Source organism: Gymnogyps californianus, chromosome 5 (assembly GCF_018139145.2).
Source record: "Gymnogyps californianus isolate 813 chromosome 5, ASM1813914v2, whole genome shotgun sequence".
NCBI lineage: Eukaryota > Metazoa > Chordata > Aves > Accipitriformes > Cathartidae > Gymnogyps > Gymnogyps californianus.
In genome coordinates, this window is record NC_059475.1 from 58,238,613 (window position 1) to 58,259,637 (window position 21,025).

Here is a 21,025-nt window from a genome sequence, read left to right on the forward strand (position 1 = left end):
GCCCAACAGGATTTCAGCAAAAATTAAAAGTATGTGCACATTACTAACTTCACAATCTCTTGTTTTTCCTTACTGAAAGATGTCTGTTGCTTCAAGAACTGTTAAAAACAAGTTCCAAACCTAAACCCTAACCCCTTAACAGTGATGGACACAGTGTATATATGGATACGTACCTACATACATTTCACAAGGTTTTTTTTTAGAAGACAAAGACCCAAACAGTATGTCTGAGTTTTTCATCTTTAAAATAAGAAAATATTAAAGAGTCACTACCATGAATCACTGTTTGGGACTTTATTATAATTTATTGCTCTATATCGTTCTTCTTCATTTCTCAGCAACAGTTGGCCTTTGTTTCTGCCTCCCTGTCCCTGTTTCTACAAGTTTGTGCTGCTCCACGCTCTGATCTTGCTGACTCTCTGGTTGGGACTTGTCACTTCTTTGAAGGTGCCTGCTGCTAAGTAGCTGCCTCCTTCAGTCTGTCAGGGTGGTAGAGCCTTTTGTGTCCCCTCCTCTCAATTTAACTTTATTTTAGTTCTCCTGCAGTTCCTACAGCTGTCAGGTTTCTGTATGGTTTTCCATTTCTCATTCCAGGCAGCTATTATATTTTGTGGTTTTTTTTTTTGTTTGGGTTTTTTTTTTATTTTTGCTCCAACAAAATAGCTTAATTTTCTACTTTACTAATGAACTATGGATTTCCTTTTATAACTCTGTGAAGAAATAGCTAAGCCTGGTGATTTCTGCATAGAGAAAGTGGAGATTATAAATATGCAAATATCACTTTTGGCTTTACAAAGTTTAATTGCTTTGTATATTATGCAGATTCCTAGGCTGAAAAATCTGACGAAAGCAAGTAACACATTTGTATATTCACTATCTTAAAATGCAGGCAGATTGCTGAAAAGTGTGCCAGTGTTTTTGAGTCTGCAGGTTTACATCTTGTTGATGTTATTACAGGGTGTGTAGGGTGCTTGCATGACTGAGGTTCTTCACTGAATGCAAACATCGCGTTTCTAAACTGTACATTTCGCAGAGCCTGTGAAAAGCAATTGGAGCAGCTGCTGCCGCTGTCCTTCTACATGCCGAGATCACAGGAAGCAGAGCTGGAAGGGACCTCAGGAGATCATCTAGTATATCGCCACCCTAAAGCGGGATCAGCTAGTTCTGAACATTTCCAAACAGTCATAGATTTTTGAGCTTGAGGCAAGAAATCAAGAAGTTCTCATGTTGTGTTTGATATTTGAAATTATTTTTCTTTTATTGGTTAAAGTGTAAAACAGAGGTATAATCCAGGATATCTCACTGTGACACCTGAAAATTATTTTTTTAAAAATGTATGTGCTTACAGTACCTGTAAAAGGTCTGGGCCCTGAAGTCAGTAGTCATGTGCTATGTTAGGGGTATAAGGTAGGCACTGAAATGCCTCACAAAGTTGGGAACCGTTTCAGTATAATACTTCAAGCACTCACTCTGCTCTGTTGGTTTTTCTAGCGGTGTTAGAAGGACTAACCTCTGAACACCCTGCTGGAAGTGCAGGCTGCTATGTTTTAGCTATCTTGGAGAGAGAGAGATTTAGATATTAATAACTAGGAGTCTTCCAGTGTCCTAGTTTTAAGGATCACCATATTCTGAGAGATGGATTGCTTTGATCAGGCCACTTGCCTTGAAGTTTCTCTTCAGTGGAGGCAAATCAGAGAAAAAGAAAGCAAAAGTATTGATTTGCAAAATTCAAAGTAGGCAACATAGATGCAAAATTTCATGAAGAAAGGTGGAAAGAAAAGAAATTCAAATTCTTCATATATTCCTTAGAATAGTTGAAAATCTCTCTTACTTTTTAAGATCCAACTCACAGGCTGTTAAAATATTCAGAATCCTGTGGCTGAGGACCCATTTCTGCATGGATCCAACCCACTTTGGTATAAGTCCTGAAAGAGGATCTAGATTTGGGAACTCTGGTGTTTTTGATTTGGGAAGAAGATTTGGGAACTTTGGTATTTCCTTTTACATCACAAACTTCTTTAGAGGTTGTTCATATGCATTAATTATGTGATGGGAACTAGTGGATGAGCCACATTATTTACTCTTGAGCCCAGACGTGCTTTGAAGTATTGATGACTCTTTCTTTCCCTGCTGCCCTCCATTTTCAGCAGAGTGACAGAAAAAGGCTCTGCTTCAGCAGAAGCAGCAGACTGCCTCGTGCCAGGACAGTTGTTAGGCAGATGAGGTGGGAGGTGTGGGACTGAATCCCCATAGACCAAGGCAGGATCCTGGCTGAGTCCTTAAAGCACTGAACTGTTTGACAGCAGCGCTCCTGTCACCTCCATCCCTCCCTCTCTGGCAGCACTTTAAAAGAGCAAACTCTGCTTGGGTTTCTTTTTTCAGGAGAGGGTGTCAGACTGAGTCCTTAATGGGATTGAGGTATCTTCTGCAGAGTGAATGGTCTACCCTTCTGCTGAGCGTGTCCATGTTGGCCTCATAGGCAGTTTCTGACTGAGCAAGCTTTGCTCCCTTGCCGTATGGTCCTGGCACTGGGGTCTCACCACTTGCAAGTTAAGCAATGACACACAGCAGCATGGGACTGAGAGAGCCTTGAATCATCAAGTTTACTCATCCTCAGTCATAAACAGTGATTTATAATTAGGTCCAGAATGATCAACAAGAGTATTCACTTCCTGCTGTGTCCTTTTCATACCTGTAAGTCCCAAATCCCCGCTAACCTAATTACTTTCCTTTCCCTGGCTCTATAACTAGCTGAAGATTTTGAGAACAAAAAGACCAAAAACTTACACTTCTGAAGTTTCCTGGAAGGAGGAAGGAGAGATCCTCAGACTGGTCCTCAGAGTGCTCTGAGTTCAATCATAGAATCATAGAACCCCAGGCTGGAAGGGACCTCAAGGATCATCTGGTCGAACAGTATTCCAGATGTGGCCTGACAAGTGCTGAGTAGAGTGGGATAATGACTTCTTTATCTCTGCTGGTGATGCCCTTGTTGATGCAATCCTGTTGCCAGCATCCTGTTGGCTTGCTTTGCCACAACAGCACACTGTTCACTCATATTGAGCTTGTTGTCCACCAGGACGCCCAGGTCCCTTTCCACAGAGCTGCTCCCCAGCCGGGTAGATCCCAGCCTGTGCTACACTCCTGGATTATGTTTTCCCAGGTGGAAGACCTTATGTTTGTCCTTGTTGAACTTCAAAAGGTTCTTGTTAGCCCACTCTTCCAGCCTATCCAGGTCTTCCTGCAGGATGGTTCTCCCTTTCGAAGTGTCCACTTCCCCACTCAGTTTGGTATCATCGGCAAACTTCATCAGGGTACACTTGATCCCATCATCCAGATCACTTATGAAGGTATTAAACAGTGTTGGGCCCAATATCGATCCCTGGGGGACCCCACTTGTGACAGGTTGCCAGTTTGAAAAGGAGCTGTTTACCACCGCCCTCTAGGTGCGGCCTGTCAGCCAGTTCCCCACCCACCGCACAGACCACTTGTCTAGACTGTAACGCATCAGTTTCTCTAGGAGGAGGCTGTGGAAAACCATATCAAAAGCCTTGGAGAAATCCAGGTAGACAATGTCCACTGCTCGCCCCACGTCAACTGAGCAGGTTACTTTGTCGTAGAAGGCGATCAAGTTTGTCAAGCACAATTTGCCCTCGGTGAATCCATGCCGGCTTTTCCCAATCACATGTTTCATTTGACTTGTGATAGCACCCAGCAGGATTTGTTCCATAACTTTCCCAGGGACTGAAGTAAGACTGATGGGCCTGTAATTTCCTGGATCCTCCTTTAAGCCCTTCTTGTAGATAGGGATGACATTAGCCTTCTTCCAGTCTTCTGGGATGTCCCCTGATCTCCATGACTTCTCAAAGATTATGGAGAGCGGCCTCGCAACGACATCCGCCAACTCTCTTAACACCCTCGGGTGGATATTGTCAGGGACCATTGATTTGTAGGGGTCAAGCTCCTGTAATAGTTCACATACCAACTCTTTCTTCACTGACGGTGGGTCTGTCTTGGCATCAACCTGGATTTTTGTTCCCAAGGCCTGGGGCCCAACAGTGCTGGTAAAGACAGAGGTGAAGAAAGTGTTGAGAACCTCTGCCTTTTCAGCGTTGTTGGTGAATAATTCACCTCTCCTGTTTAACAGTGGGCCAATGTTTTCCTTCTGTTTCTGCTTGTTTTTTAAGTACCGGAAGAACCCTTTCTTGCAGTTTTTGACATCTCTGGCCAATTTCAATTCAAGCTGAGCTTTTGCTTTTCTAACGGCATCTCTGCACGCCCTGGTAATGCCCTTGTAGTTCTCAACAGGTATTTGTCTGCTTTTCTATCTCTGGTACGCATCTCTTTTTAGTTTTGAGCAGACTCAGAAGCTTGCAGTTAAGCCAAGGGGGTCTCTTGCTCCGCCTACCTTCCTTACCTTTAAAGGGGATGAACTGTTTTTGTGCTTCCAGGAGAGTGATCTTGAAAAACTCCCAGCACTTGTTAACACCTTTATCCTCCATGGAATCTTCCCATGGAATCCCTCCCAACTGAGCTCTGAGCGAGCTGAAGTTTGCTCTTCTAAAATCTAAAACCTTTGTCTTAGTACTAACCTTCAGAGTGCTCAGCAGGATCCCAAACTCCACAATATTGTGATCACTGCAGCCAAGGCTATCACTAACTGAGATATTACAAAGCAAGTTTTCTTGGTTTGTGAGTAGCAAGTCCGGCAGTGCCTCATTCCTGGTTGGCACATCTAACATTTGTATGAGGAAGCAGTCCTCTACACATTCCAGGAACTTGATGGATGACGTGAGCTGGTGTATTGTTCTTCCAACAGATGTCTGGGTAGTTGAAGTCACCCATAAGAACCAGGTTCTGTTGACCCGAAGCTTACTTAAGTGACCCAAATATTGCTTCGTTTGTGTCCTGGTTTCAGCTGGGACAGAGTTAACTCTCTTCTTAGTGGCTGGTACACTGCTGTGTTTTGGATTTAGTGTGAGAATAATGTAGATAACACACTGATGTTTTAGTGGTTGCTAAGTAGCGCTTATCTTAAGCCAAGGATTTTTCAGTTTCCCATGCTCTGCCAGCAAGCAGGTGTGCAAGAAGCTGGGAGGGAGCACAGCCAGGAGAGCTGACCTGAACTAGCCAAAGGGGTATTCCATACCATGGAACGTCATGCCCAGTATATAAACAGGGGGGAGCTGGCCGGGAGGGGCGGATCGCTGCTTGGGCATCGGTCAGTGGGTGGTGAGCAATTGCATTGTGCTTCACTTGTCTTTTCTTGGATTTTCTTTCTCTCTTTTTGTTGTTGTATTCCTTTTCATTACAATTATTATAATAATAATATTTCATTATTATTATTGTTAGTATTATATTTTACTTTAGTTATTAAACAGTTCTTATCTCAACCCACAAGTTCTACCTTCTTTCCCGATTCTCCTCCCCATCCCACTGGGAGCGGGGAGGGGGGGAAGTGAGGGAGCAGCTGCGTGGTGCTTAACTGCTGGCTGGGGTTAAACCATGACAGTTTGCCTTATTGTCTTGGTTTGAAGGTCGGTAGCAGATACCTACTGTAAGATCCCCCTTGGAGATGACCCCTCTGATATTGACCCAGAGGCATTCGATAGGGCTTCCACAATCGCCGTAGTTGACTTCTGTACATTCAAGGTTCTCCTTAACATAGAGCACGACTCCTCCTCCTCCTCCTCTTCCCTACCTGTCTTTACAAAACAGCCCATAGCCATCCATTGCGATCCTCCAGTCATGGAGGAGTGAGTTGTCCCACTATGTTTCAGTTATTCCTATGATATCATAACTTTCTGACTGGGCGCAGAGCTCCAGTTCCTCCTGTTTGTTCCCCAGGCTGCATGCATTGGTATACATACACTTGAGGTGGCTGGTCTTCTGGTTCTCATCTTGGGAGGCAGCTAAGGAACATTTGTTGCTGCTGTGGTTGGCCTGGCTTATTCCCCAGTTGGTTGCAATGGCGTAGCATTGCCACTTTGGACCTCGCCACCTGAGTCCTTCAGTTTAAAGCCCGCCTCACCAAGTTGGCCAGCCTGTTGCCAAAGTTGCCAAAGATTCCCTTGCCTCTTCTAGGGAATCTAGAAAAGTTCATAAAATAGAAGGGAGTTTGTGTAGACCCACCTCCCAACATTATGTTGTCTAAAGCTCTTTTGAGATCTAACTCTAATTCCTTGGGAACTTATAATGGAATCTTATGTGTATTTTATATATATAAAAAAATATAATGTATAAATTGTACAAACTGATGCTTTCTTTTATCTCATTTAATTTTCCTGTGTGTGGACTCTTTACATACATCAACAAGCTATATAATACACTAGTACTTCAACATTTAAAAATGAGTTACTTTTTAACGTTTTAAAATAATATATAATTTGTTGGAGATAGTTATTAATACAAAGAGAGAAAACACAGGTTATCATGTTCTTCTAATCTGTCAAAAAATAACAAACCTTTTTATCCACTAGGTGTTACGAGTGTACAAAGCTGCAGTACAACAGACATTGGATATACTCTTTCTCCCTGAAGGAAGAGAATTTCTTACAAGCACAGATGCAGTAAGCCGGGACTCAGCTGATCGTACCATTATTGCATGGGACTTCCAAAGTGCTGCGAAAATCTCCAATCAGATTTTTCATGTAAGATTAACAACTAGTATTGTTTGGGTCATGATTTAGTATTTCATGCTTGTCAGTGTTGCAAAAAAAGGCTTTTGATTTTCTATAAGATCATTGTGTGATGTATAAAATGCTCTTAATGTAAGTTGAAGGCTTTTTTTATTTTTATATTTTAAAAACACTTATTCTTAAAAAGTGACCTTGAAGACTGATAGGTCTCCTTGTGTTAAAAATATTTACATTTCAGTGCTCATTCACTGACATCTAAGCTAATTTAGGCAAGCCCACTGCAGTGTCATTCTAGCTTGCCAATGGTGCACGGCAGTAGTTGCTATAGTGCCACATTTCCCCACACTTTTTCATACATTTTTCATCAGCTGCAATGAGGGCTATTGACAAATTGAGTTTAATATTCGCATAGCAATAGCAACCTGATACATGCATATAGATACCTAGTACGGCATAATCACAGAGGCAAAATTTACTTTTATCAGTGCAGGTGCAGTATTTCTCTCAGTAATCTATCCAGGCAAGATATTTAATGGACTAAATTGTCTAGAAAGGCTGACAGCTTCAAAGGAGATTATCAAGGAAGTTAATAGATAATTCCAACTCCCTGGGTCTTTTTTGAAAACCCAAGTCTAATGTCCTATGTAATGTAATATGATTGGATCGTATATAGATGCTTTTTGGCTGAAATGAACAGTTCTCTACTGACAAGGACATGTAGTTGATGATCTAATGGGATTGTTTCATGTTTAATTTCCACAGTTATGTCTTTGTCCAATATTGGATCTATCAACATCTTGGATACGCAATAGGAAAAAAAAAAGCAGCTGTGAATATATAAAGTACAGACCAGTCAGGTTCAATATCAAGGTGTAAAAACCAAATAACTTTTTTCTCCTTATCCCCCGCCAAACAAAGAAACACCACCCCCGCCCCAGCCTACCCTCTCACGACTACAGCATCTCTGAAATGGACTATTTTCCCACTTTTCTGCACTGTGAATAAACAAAACTTGGGGGTGATTTTGGAAAATCGGCTTCACTTTTCTGAATTTCACCTTTGAACCCTTCAAGGTGGGACAGAACCCCTGAGGTCTCCAAACAGATTAGATCCCAACAGGACTTGATCTATTGCTTGTCTGCATTAACAAATGAATAGTTAAGAGCTCTGAAATAACCCATTACTATAGTATACCCAGCATAACAGCACAGTGCTCCTGCAGATTGCATTGCGCTTTCTGATCCCCTACTGTTAGACCCAGTTTCTCCCCAGAAGCATGGAGTGCTCTGCCACGGAGCACACTCCTAACCAGGCACACTGCCTAACCCGGTTTTGGTTTCTGTGCCCAATACCTTACAATACTCAGAACTTCCTTCCCAGTTCATCACTTCCAAACCACACAACAAAACCAGTCTGATGTTCTTCCCACTCTACCACATAGCCATGGTGTCCAGTGGTCACTGTCAGCCTGGTGTCCTTCACATGTAGATGCATCCTACAGCCAAAGCTCTCATGATTTGTATTCCTGGCATCAAAATTCAGCACTGTGTTTAGGTTAGGCTGAAACTAGAAGAGGTTTGGACCTGGTGGAAACCTTGCGAGAGTAGTTGGTTTCTGATGCGGTCACCGTGCAGGGTTTTGAAAGTAATCTTAATTCCGTCTTAAATAGGAACACTAGAGTAAAGCCAGGTGTTATTAATTTTTGCAGATATTTATGAATTTACAGCCAGCAGCAGTCTACATGGCAAATCACTGTCATAAGGAACATCTGACTTAATAGGCTAATAACGATCCCCTTTTGTTTTTCTTTTTTCTTTCTTTATAAGAGTGGGGTGGGGAAAGGTGTCTGTTTAAATGGGGTGATTTCTATTCCTGTCAGTGTGGCCAGAACTGAGAGGATGGAGGATTTGAGAACTGTACGAAGTAGCATGGAAGGCACAGTATGGCTATGGAGGAGGGAATATGGGAGAAGAGGATTCACTATCACATTCAAACTTCAGTCTTCCTTGGGCAGGAAAAGGATGATTGAGTACCATCAGGTTGGATGGTACACCTTTCTGCAGTTGTTCTGCAGTATAATTACGGTTCAGAGGGAAATGGGATTTTGGTCAGTATCTAGGAAATAGGGGTAGAGATTGGATTTAATATTTGTCTTGGTGTAAGACTTTCAGTGGATTGTAATGAGTTAAGTATCTTTATATAATGTATACTATGGAGATGACTTAGGTATACCTTGCCTTTTATAGTCTTTCAAATATGTCAAAAGATAACCTGAATAATTTGAACAAATCTTTTGTTTCATACAACAAAACTTTCCTTAAAATTATTTTCAGGAGCGTTACACTTGCCCAAGTCTGACTCTGCACCCAAAAGAGTCTATGTTTGTTGCTCAGACGAACGGGAACTACATGGCTTTGTTTTCTGCCCAGCGACCTTACCGAATCAACAAAAAGAAAAGATACGAAGGACATAAGGTATCCTTCTTCACCGGGAACTTAGTATCCAAGTCTAGAAGGAAGACAGATAGCAAAGTACCTATGCTTTTTAATATGTCTGCTAATAGTGTTTGATTATAAATCAGTGATAGATATTAATTGGCTTCATTTGCTTTCCCATGTGCCAGTCTATTTTGAATCATATGCGCTCTGAAGAAAATAGTTATTAGAAGACTTTATGAATACTTCATAGCTTGATTAAATAAGTTTGTGTTACAGCTGTGCCTTAATAAACACCTGGAGAAGTCCTTAGTGTATATTTATTTAAAGATACGAAGGGGTTTTTTTACTATATTCATTTTCAGTATATCACAATGAACTTTTGTAATCAGCATCAGGAGTTATAATGTTATTGATTTTCACAGGTGGAAGGATTTGCAGTGGGCTGTGAATTTTCTCCAGATGGAACTCTTTTGGTGACAGGAAGTTCAGATGGCAAAGTGTTTTTCTACAACTATCATACTGCTAGGATTATTCGCACTTTGTCTGCACATAAAGAAGCTTGTGTGAGTGCAATATTTCACCCAGTCTTGCCATCGCTCCTTGCAACATGTGATTGGGCTGGAGAAATCAAGATCTGGCAATAACAAGCAGAGTTACTTTTCAGGATGTCTCCTGTTATTCTGTCAAAGGCGTAGGAAATAAACCACGGTATGCAATGTGAAATTTTGTTGTGATGTGTTGTAAGCAGGAGAGACTGTTATCTTGTCTTCTATGACCTCTAAGTGTATGCTTTCATAATGCAGTTAAGATGGTCATGTGGTTGGCTGCTGGGCAAAGAAGTGGTCTTACTCTCTCCCTTGGCCCTGGTGACAAATTTCTGCCCCTTTTGTGTCAATCTTCTGGTGCTCATCTAGCCCCACCTTGGTTTGAGTAGCTAAACTTAAGAAAATTATTGCTCTTTTTATGTAGCTTTTCAATGCAGCTTTCTTAAACCAGGTTTTATCATAGAATCATAGAATCATTTAGGTTGGAAAAGACCTTTAAGATCATCAAGTCCAACCGTAAACCTAACACTGCCAAGTCCACCGCTAAACCATGTCCTGAAGTGCCACATCTACACGTCTCTTAAATACCTCCAGGGATGGTGACTCAACCGCTTCCCTGGGCAGCCTGTTCCAATGCTTGACAACCCTTTCAGTGAAGACATTTTTCATGATGTCCAATCTAAACCTCCCCTGGCACAACTTGAGGCCATTTCCTCTTGTCCTCACCAAAAGTTGGTGAGGACATACTGTTTAACAGAGGATGACGTTCAGATCAATTAATGCCTATTTGATCGTCCTGGGATTTTTTTTTCACTAGTTTAAACTAGTTTTCACTAGTTTATCTCCCTGACCTGGTCACTGAAGGGTTAGACAAACAATAGTGTAGTTCAAGGCAAAACAGCTTCTATGCACAAGAAGGGGGAAGATGGCAGGGCAGGTGGGACTGCTTCTTTTGGAAATGGGTAGCTGTTACCGGCTCAACTTATTGTAACATGCCTTCTGAGAGTTCCAGGAAAAGGTGTGCCAGATAACTTGAAGCTAATTTTGAAGTCGATAAATTTGTGTTCTTGAAATCCCAATGTTTAAACTTGAGTTTTAAACTTACATTTATGACTGTACATAAACAAAGCAAAACTATATGTAAATATTTTTAATGAAAAAAATAAACATTTTTTTTTTAATACATGATGTCCATATTTCACTGTTTTACTCCTGTTATTCTTGACAAGTTAGTACTCAGGACTATCATGGAATTGATACTTGGGGGGAGGGGGAAATTAATGCGCTACCCTAATTTATTGCAAACACACGTGCATTTCTCCGTACTTCTTGATGTCACTTAGACACAGAAAATTGTCATCATGCTATTCAGTGCAGGGGATGTTCTTTGACATTCAGACAGGAGCTGGGCTATTCTGCAGTGAATAGAAAATTCATTAGGCCATAACTGTTTGTTTACTTATGTATAGATTGCTTGTAAATGTATTTTAAATTTGCATTCCCTGCACTTGTATTGCTTGGTTGTAGAAATTATTATCCATTTTATATGTGTGTATGTGTATACATATATGTATCACTGAAAAAAATACATCTATGCATCACATAAACCATATGTATTCCCAGCCTTGACTCCATATAAATATGTGCTACCTTGCAGTGAGTGCTATAAGCTTGGCTTGTGTTTGGTCTGATTAGTGTATAAAGGTATTTTAACATACACGGGATAATTGTGTTGAGTAAATTGTCTCTGTCATGGAATCCAGCAGTCATGTATAATAGCAACTTTTCCTCTGTAGCATCTTTTTATTCTGTTGATTTTTTCTTCTTGGTACAAATACAAATGTGTTTATCCATTTTTCACATACTCAGTTAAAACAGCTTTTTCAGAGAAAAATTTTCCGAACACTCTTGCAAATGGCAGATTTTAATTAAGTAATGAGCAAAATGTACTCCATTGGTTTGGAAACTGTATAATCTTAAAGAATATTAAAATTAGAATTGCATTTGTGTCAGATTTCCAAGATGGCTGGAGTTTTAATTACTTATGAGATCCAGCCAAAGGTTTTATAATGCAATGAAATTATGTTCACAGTATTATCTTGTTAAAATCTCTTTCTAATATGAAACTGATTAAGACACAGACTGAAATTTAATCATTGGAAATATTTTAGAATAGTGGCGTCAATTAAGTTTTCATTATGATTCAAAGACAAGTTCTTCCTTGTAATCTTATGTCATGAACTGTAATAAAAAAATATCCACATTGCTCCATCATTCTGTAATTACCAAATACTGTTTGGGCTGCAAACAAGGTTTATTATGGTCAGATGAAGCTTTTAGAATGTAATGAATTGTTGGTTAATTAATTTTATTCATAAAATGGTAATCTAGAAATTTTTGAATCTTGCTTTAGGAGTAGTTCTTCTAGCTTTATATAGAGCTCTCTAGGGCATCATATATTAGAGCCAAGGCAGAGATCTTCAGCATTTTTAAATGGTCTAGGCTGTGTAGATAAACAAGCCAGATTAATTTTAATCTATTTTGTACTGTACCAAAAAGTAATAATGCCAATCTCTACCACTTTATTATTTGCTACTGGAGCATTATTCATTTGGGATGTCAGAGGATGCAAGCTATTCAACTGTCTTTATGTCAAAAACCTGCTAATTAGCAGACAGTTACTAGAATCGTTGTGTTCACTCAGCTGAAATACTGTTGGTGAGTCACTCTATATTTCAACTACAGGCCTAATCACGAAAATAAGGTATGGCATTACAATGGGATGACTCTTTCCGTAGGGGACAGGCAAATGTAAAGCTACAAGACTAGGGCAGAACAGAACAAAACAGGAAGATCACAAAATCATGGGATCTCAAATTTCCCATTATCCTGATATATGGGTTTGGACTGCATTCAACTGAAAATATTTGCTCTGCTTTCGTCAGCTAACCTTGATCTTGTTCTCTTAATCCCAGCTCCTCCTAGCCACTGCTCGCATCCTCACCATTTAATTTTCAGTTTTTCTGTCCTTGTTTCAGCACCTTGTCTTCTGCATTTAAATGTATAGTAGTCTATATGCTTACACTACATTCATCTTCTCGTCAATAAATTTCATTTTGCTGTGCTCTGACTTGTGGCTTTCAGGTTTTCATTCTAGCTGTCATTAAAAAGGTAGCCAGAAATCCCAGAGCACTTTGCACTCCATTCTTGCCTTTCAGTTTTCCAGTTTTAATGAGGCTTGTTACTTTTGGAGAGTCTCCCCTCTTTCTTAGCCTCTCTTCTGCCTGCTTCTCTCTCTACCTTTGATGACTGCTTTACTGTCTTGCAGATCCTTTCTATTATAGCCGCTCTTACAAGGTGTACCTACATCAATGCTTTAGTTTGTCAGGAGTGCACTTTTTTGGAAAAAATAATAGTAACAAAAAAAAAAGTCTCCCAGTTATTGCCACTTACAATGCTTTGGTTCACAGAGTGCACAAACTGCACTTCTTTCAATTGAACCTAAATGACAAGATGTGCTCCAAGACCATATTTAACATGTCCCAGCTGGTGGGACTAGACTGGAGATAGTTCAGAGTATCCCCTACCCCCCGCCAAGTGCATGTAGGTTAGATGCTGCATTTTCGAAAGTGAGACAAACTCTGCAAATTTACTCGCTGGGCCTTACTGCTTGCTCACGTAAATGTAGCCTCAGGAGTTTCAAAGAGCCTTTGGCACTTTCCCCTTTCTTTGATAAATCTCTCGCCTATCTCTTCATGACTCACCACTCTGCACAGAGTGGTCATACGTCTGATGTTTTCACACTTCAAAGAGTGGAAATGTAGGAAATGAAATTAATTTATGAAGGGAAAAGAAAGCGATTTTAGAGGCACTTGATCTCTAGTGGTAGTAAGACAAGCTGGGCCCTGCCCAGAGCTTGATGAATTCTGCCACGTGTGCAGAATGACACCGAGTTGGGACAGAGCAGCCTAGTCTATAATGGGAATGATGGGTCTCTAGATGGGAGTAGGGCTCCCTTCGCTGGCTTTAGGTGGAGGTTTAAAGGAATTAAGCTTATTCACCTCCCTTTCCCAGTCCCTGGATATCCTTCTACACAAGCTTATTTAGAAGCCTACCAGAAAGTACCTAGGTACTGCACAGAAATGATAAAGCTTCATCCAAATGTAATTCACACTACATTATCACCATTTTGGATAAGGGCCTCTTAAAATCCATCTAAAAAGTCTTGCAGGAACCCTTTGGAGAAGGTTGAAGTTCACCAAGGTTGAAAATGCCTGAAATTACAGTCCAGACAGCTTCAGCTGGATCCATTTGTCTCCAGTTTACATCAGCAGGGCCACAAAACTCAGTTATCATTCCTAGTGCAGAGTAAGATTTATACTAACAAGTTGTTTGAAGTGTGTCCTTAGAAGAGCAATTTATGTAACAACTTGTGCATAAGTGTACCATCCCTGGTACACACCTCATTACCTTGAGAAAGCAATTTTCTTGTGTTCAGATTGTTACCACTCTCTTATAAGCAAGTAGCAAAGAACTGCCTCAGAATATCATTTAGATATATCTTCACCCATGAACTATGTTATTTTTCATGTTTTACTGCATAACCACCTCCTTTGTTACCTTTCCACTAAGTGATATAAGTAAATTCCAGAGCCCTTCCACCTCACGGTGCATAGGAAATGGTTTAAGTTGAATATTAGGTAAAGAATGTCATACCTTAAAAGCAAATGAGTTATTTTGATTCCTTCCATTTCCTTGCTTTGTTTATCCTTGCTAAGGCAAGCTCTTCTTGTTTCCAAAGAGAATTTCTTATAAGTAAAGATAAAAGATCTATTAGTCCCAGCCAGTCTGGGTGGTTAATTTGCATATCTTTGTGTCCTGGTTTCAGCTGGGACAGAGTTAACTCTCTTCTTAGTAGCTGGTACAGTGCTGTCTTTTGGATTTAGTGTGAGAATAATGTTGATAACACGCTGATGTTTTAGTTGTTGCTAAGTAGCGCTTATCTTAAGCCAAGGACTTTTCAGTTTCCCATGCTCTGCCAGCAAGCAGGTGTGCAAGAAGCTGGGAGGGAGCACAGCCGGGCAGCTGACCTGAACTAGCCAAAGGGATATTCCATACCATGGAACGTCATGCTCAGTATATAAACTGGGGGGAGTTGGTCGGGAGGGGCGGATCGCTGCTTGGGCATCGGTCAGTGGGTGGTGAGCAACTGCATTGTGCATCGCTGTTTTTTTTCCTTCTCCCCCACCCCTTTTTTTGTTATATTCCTTTTCATTACTATTATTATTATATTTCATTATTACTATTGTTAGTATTATATTTTACTTCAGTTATTAAACTGTTCTTATCTCAGCCCACGAGTTTTACTTTTTTTTTCCTTTCCTCCTCCTCACCCCACTGGGAGGGGGAGGGGGAAGCGGCTGCGTGGTGCTTAACTGCTGGCTGGGGTTAAACCATGACACTTTGCTATTTGTTTTAATACATACAATTACTTGAAATGCAGAAACCATTTCAAATCATGTACTGCTTTTATTACAAAAAAGAAAATGCTTATTATGCCATTAATATGAAACATGCAATCTGTGAACTGTAGACATGACAGACCAATTTTTCTTTGTTGCAACCTCAAACAGATAATATTTTGACCAGATATGTGTCCTCTGAATCTGGGCAAAAACAATGAAGTGAAATCTTAATCATATCCAAAACCTCATCTACAGGTCTTTACTTTTCTCAAACATCAAACATGAGAGATTTTTTAAAAAATATTTTTCTAGGAGATTGTAATACTGGTGAGGGAAAAAGGCATGAGGTTCCTTCTACAAGTAGGAAGTAACAGCTCTGTTCCGTTCACTGGTAGTAATCTCAAACTCTCTTCAGTTTGGGTTCCTTCCTAATTTTTAACGCCTCAGAAACTAAATGGCTGTTGGGGAGTACTCAGGTGAATCACACCCTAATGTAAAAAGATATCTGAGTCATTGCATAGTCTCCATAGGATGTGTGGTATGCACAGATCTGAATATATACAGAAATTCCTTTTTTTTTTTTTTTAATCAAGCACCATTTGTATATCACATCATAAAACAATGACTAATACCAAGCCCCCAAAATCCTACAGTCCAAGACTCAATTCTACAATACTTTTATGTAGCACTTGCATTGAGCATGTGCATGACTTTCTTCAGAGACGCACACCTGGAGCAGGAGGGAAGGGTGGCAGCACGCAGTAAGAAGCACAATCTGTGAAAGCTTTGTAGAATTGGAGGAGATTAGAAGGAAAAGGGAGAATGTGCTTGGAGGGTGAGCGGCAATGTCAGGTGGAAAATAGCATAAGAGAAGATAAGAAGAGAAAGGCGAGATGAGCAGAGAAGAATGGATGTGGCTAACCACAGAACATGAGAAGGAGATGTGAAGAGCTTAGCACTATTCACAGAAGTGTACACAGCGTGGCTGTATCAGGGAAAGGAACGGGCCTGGCCGTGAAAGTAAGGGCAAATATAAGACATGAATAAAAGAAGCGGGAGGATCTAGTTCTGGGAAGACGTTTAGATTTCACAAGCAGTGTCTGCTAGTGAAGGACCTATTGTGGCCTTGGCCAAGAGGGTGGCTGTTTGGGAAGCTTGAGCAGGCTGGGGCTGTGCAAGCTGAAGTCAGTGGAGCTGGGAAAATGCGTGCCAGCTGAGCACTGCCTCCCGGCAGCAGGCTGGCTGGAGTGCGGAGCGACCTGAGCAGAGCCTCCATTCTTGTCAAAGTCGCAAGCTACTACAGCTAGGGGTAACTCCATGCTCCTTTTCAGATGGACAAACCTTGCTGTGCTCGTCCTGTGAGCTTGCTAGAGCTGTGGGGCTGCAGTAGACTGGTGACAGCCTCTAGCTAATAAATCTGCCTCTCAGCTGGTGTTGCTTCCTCAGGCTGCATTGCCATGCTAGCCAGAGCCGAGAGCTTTTCTTTGGTCCATACTGCACCTATCTATAAAAGACAACATAAAGTTGCCATAAGTTTGTGGCTGCGCTTGCAGGACAACCCTGCAGCACTTTAGTTTTCAATTAGTAGACTCTGGCACTGCTATAGCAGTCTGGTCACGGCTGCTTCAACGTCAGGTGAATTGCAAAATTCACCTGAGAAGCTGTGTACTTCCTTGGCTAATTGGCATTTTGAGAGCTTTACAGAGAAGGCAGTGGAAACACTGTATATTATTAAAATAAAGACAGTGCTTTTGGGATTCCTGCGTCTGATATAATTTACATTTGGACCTCTGGTCTCTACTTTAGAAATGCAATTTTTAATAATCTTTTTATTAATGATGTATAGAATGTTTTCCTTGTTTTTCAACATACTGGCTGAACTACCACATCAATTATGCACCGTTAGGGATTTTTGCTGTTTGGTGCATTTTGAATGCCCTTCAGAGAGAGGGAGGTTTGCAAGTGCGAAGTCTGACAAGGTTTCTCTGAGGGAATCAGCAATTTTTCCTCTTACTTTTACAATTGCTTATATTAAGTTGAATGCTCTCTTTGGTGCAAATGTACTAAGTGCCACTGGAATAACAGAAAATGTGTCCTTTTTTACAAAATAAAAAGGTTACCAGGACCTGGGCAAAACACAATCCTTGGCTTAAATGCTTGCATTTTGGCCAATACTTATGGGTCTTTAATACAAAAATCCTGTGTTCAAATTTGGATGTGCTCATACAAATACTCGACATGCAAAGTGGCCTTTGGAATTGGTGTTCCACCAAATGAAAACTCCTGCTTTCCTGTTGCAATATGACTGTTTGGTGGGTCTGGTCCTTGGCACTGGAGAGATTGCTCTTCTGTTCACGTTATGTTGCTGCAGGAACAAATAACAGGTAGCCCTGAGATGACTTCCTTTCCTCCCCCTTTTCTCTACCCTCCTATTTTCCATATATTTTAAAGGATGCTGAAACATTCCGTTGGGGACTGCAGCCCTAAAAAAAAAAGAGGATATTGACCTTTTCAGTGTGTTTTAAACTGCCTTTTACTTAGGTGTCTGTCAAGGGAGACCTTTGAGAGAAATCATATTCTTCACAATCTGCACTGAGATCTGATGGTAGCATTTTTATTTGAGTTAGGAAGCCTATCTGTACTTAACTTTCCAGTTAAGTTAACGAACTCCTCTAGTTTAATAAATTCCCATTAGTTTTACGTTAATTATTCTTGAACCTGAGATCTTCTTGGAAGGTGGCAACTGTATGAGGGAATACGAAATAGTTTCGTAAGAGAACTTGTCAGAGGAAAATTTTGGCAGTAATTTGAGTAAATTATGGCAAAAATATCAATGGACTCTTCAGATATTTTCTAGAGGGATGTTATTTTTCTTCATAACATAAGGGCTCATCATTTGCTCCTGAAATTAATAGCTCTGTTTTTATTTTTAGCATTCATAATTAGACATTAATTTGCTCTCTGAATGCTTACATTTCAAATTCTGCAATCATTCCCTTTTGAGCAAGTACTACTCTAAACCTCTGTGAGAAAAATTCATGACGATTAAGTACATTTGAAGTGTTACTACATTATCTGGGTGATTTATTTTTACGTTCACGTGGGGCACAGTCCCATCCATGCTGAAGTCGCTGTCAGACATAGATGACTCAACAGGAATTCCAATAAAGGCTTTCACACAACGTCACTACGCAGGTCTAACCCTCACAAGCTCCTACACAAACCTCTTCTTTCTGCTTTTAAATACAACTTCTGCCACAGATCTCAAGTATTGTTTTAAATTGCCCCATGATTTCTTGTTATTTTTTCCTTCTGCTTCTATTATTTCTCTGCGTGTCGGTCCTTAACAGCTCCTAAGGACAAAGAGTACTGCATCGTTAAATGCCTGTGATGCACCCTTCCCATCATGGGCACAACCACAAAGAAACCTGATGTTGGAAGACTTTCAGCCATCAGTTTTATCTGGACCTTAGAGAACGTGCTAAAGTGTGGTGGTAGTAGCTGTGGCTGGGAAGTTATTAAGTACATATCAACACAATAGTGGCATGGTTGATCTCTCCATTTTGAATGCCATCTTTCATCAACCAAATAATATGATGATTTGTGAAAAAGGCATACATGAAACAAATTCTTTTCTGTTCATCTAGGCGTGGTGCCTAGTTTTCCAGAAACTAACCTTCAGAACAGCCTGTCATCCAGGCAGCTGTTTAGGAACATTTTCTAGTGTTATGGCATGTGCAACCAGTGAGATGATAAAGCTTGGTTTCTCTTTAATACCTCTTTGACCTATTGATGTGTCTAGGACATAGATGATAGGCTTGAACCTCTCCTGCTTTCTCCCTGTAACACACTGTAAAGGTAAAAAACATATGTTCTTTTTATTAGATTGGTTATAGAACAGGAGGTCCTGAAGTCTTGCTTGCAGAGGACCACTTCGTAGGAGAAGACATCAGGGTGAGAAATGCATAATGAACTTGCCACTTCTTTCTGTAACTTCCTAGGAGAGCCCTAACTGTGGGATTTCATTTCAGGTCCCTTGTGCTGAAAGGCTGTGTGCCAGAGTGGTGTCCTCTTAACAGCAGAGACCTGGCTCTTTCTGAGCAACGTGTCGTCCCTGGAGCAGACAACTCTTGCACAGCTCCTCGTCATTGTGCAGGGTCCTGCCGAGGGAAGGGGGAACCAGAGGAGGCTGGAAGGTGCAGTGGACGTGATTTTTGCTCCAGAAAGGCTGACACCTTTGAGTGCTCAGCACTCCCCGGCATCTTCAGGCAGCTGAAATACCCTTGTGGCTGCTACAGGGGAGACAGCCTCCACTGGGCTGGTCGAAGGTGTTTATAATTGAAAGTCTCTTTGCTGTATTTGTATAGGATTTCTCAAGCTGTACTTTGGAAATTGCTCTTATAAGGTTTTGGAGGATTAGGTAGCAGATGTTTTCAAAGGATGTGCAGGCTCTGGACTAAACATTTGGCACATATTCATGTGCAATTGCAGAGGGAAGTCTTGCTGGCATTGGTAATCCCCGCTAGTCATGTAGTCTACAGGGTCCCAAAGTGTAGGTATGCAGTGAGGTATTTACTTACAACACCTTTAACCAAGAGCTTGATCTTTGGCCCATCTAAGCCTTTGACAAAACTGTACCTTTGCAGAAATGCTGGGAAAAAGAAGAAACCTAGTATTTGGGGAAGGAAAGCAAAATGCAATGCACTTTTGTATTGTAGTACCGTTTTCAGGAAGTGTTTTGAACACTTTAGTGCAATAAATAAAAGAAGGAGAGCTAATAGGTTGCCTTGCACCTTTTTTATGAAGAGGGAAATAATCAGTAGATCCCATACTCCAGGAGGCTGAACACATCAGATGTCAGCCTGACATAATGAAATCTCTGCTGTGAACTGCACAAGAACCACTCTGTAACTGGCAACTGCCTCAGGTAGGAGTGCTGTCTGCAAGGGGAGTGTTTCAGGGGAACAAGTCCCTCATCTTTCAAACAATTACACTGCTTAACCGACATATTTGTTCCTCACTGTGATGTTATTGTACAGTTTTCCATACTGATTATTTTCTGTCTTTAAATTAGGCTTTTATTTGTGTGTTTAGCGGCCTGCATTTAATGTCTCTTCTGTGGCTGGGGTAAGAAACACACATCTAGCTTTTATAATGCAGCCAATTTGCTTCTCAGGTTTCAGATCAAATGCTCTTGCTGTAGGGCTGAAACTCATCTAAATTATTAATAGAAAGTTTTTAACGGTAAGGAAATTGTAATAATTTAAGTATTGGGAATAATACGTGTAAGTTTGCAAGCTTTATGGTAGAAAATATCTTCCTCCTAATCAGGATATGGGTACACATGCAAAGATAAATGAGTGGCCCAGCAAAAATCTCTGCTATTTTTCTAGGCAAACAATACAATACAGCAGTCACATGGAAATTCGTTTGTTAAATAGAATTCAGAGCAGGTTGCTGTAGCTGCTGGGGGGGTTATGCTGACGGGGATCAAGATGGGTAGTTCATCTGCAGTTTGTATTCTAAATCCCTGAATAATTCTAATGTAATTCAGATGTGTAAGGCAATTAAATGTGATGTTCCACAGCCAGATAGCACAGTCTGTGTATCATCGGTAGGTTTAAAATGAGCCCTAAAACCTTTGTAAGATTTGGTGTGTGGGATGTCCCTAGGATGGCTAGAGGCATGAATTGAATATACTGTAAATAAACTATGGCATGAAAACTTTCACTAGTGCCCAGAGAGGAGAGAAAATGCTGATGAATGTAAAAATGATAACATTTGAATGCAGTGGGTAACGCCTGCCTGACATGCATAGGGCTGGAGCAGAGAAAAATTGATTAATTCAGCCAGCACAGTGAGGGAGAAGCCTGACTCTGACACCACCATTAATTAGGAAAATTTTTGAGAGGTAAGTCAAGTTATGCTATATGTTTTTTTCA

The 21,025-nt window shown here is 40.7% G+C and overlaps 1 protein-coding gene across 1 annotated transcript in view; it reads left to right on the forward strand.

Moving 5' to 3' along the window:
• Positions 1-9,802, forward strand: part of WDR25 (WD repeat domain 25) — a 70,388-nt gene extending 60,586 nt beyond the window's left edge. The window contains exons 6-8 of the mRNA XM_050897545.1: positions 6,477-6,647; positions 8,969-9,109; positions 9,496-9,802. Of these exons, the coding sequence (XP_050753502.1) occupies positions 6,477-6,647; positions 8,969-9,109; positions 9,496-9,717 (534 nt within the window). The 3' untranslated portion in view covers positions 9,718-9,802. The remainder of the gene's footprint in view (positions 1-6,476; positions 6,648-8,968; positions 9,110-9,495) is intronic.
• The last annotated feature ends 11,223 nt before the right edge of the window (positions 9,803-21,025 follow it).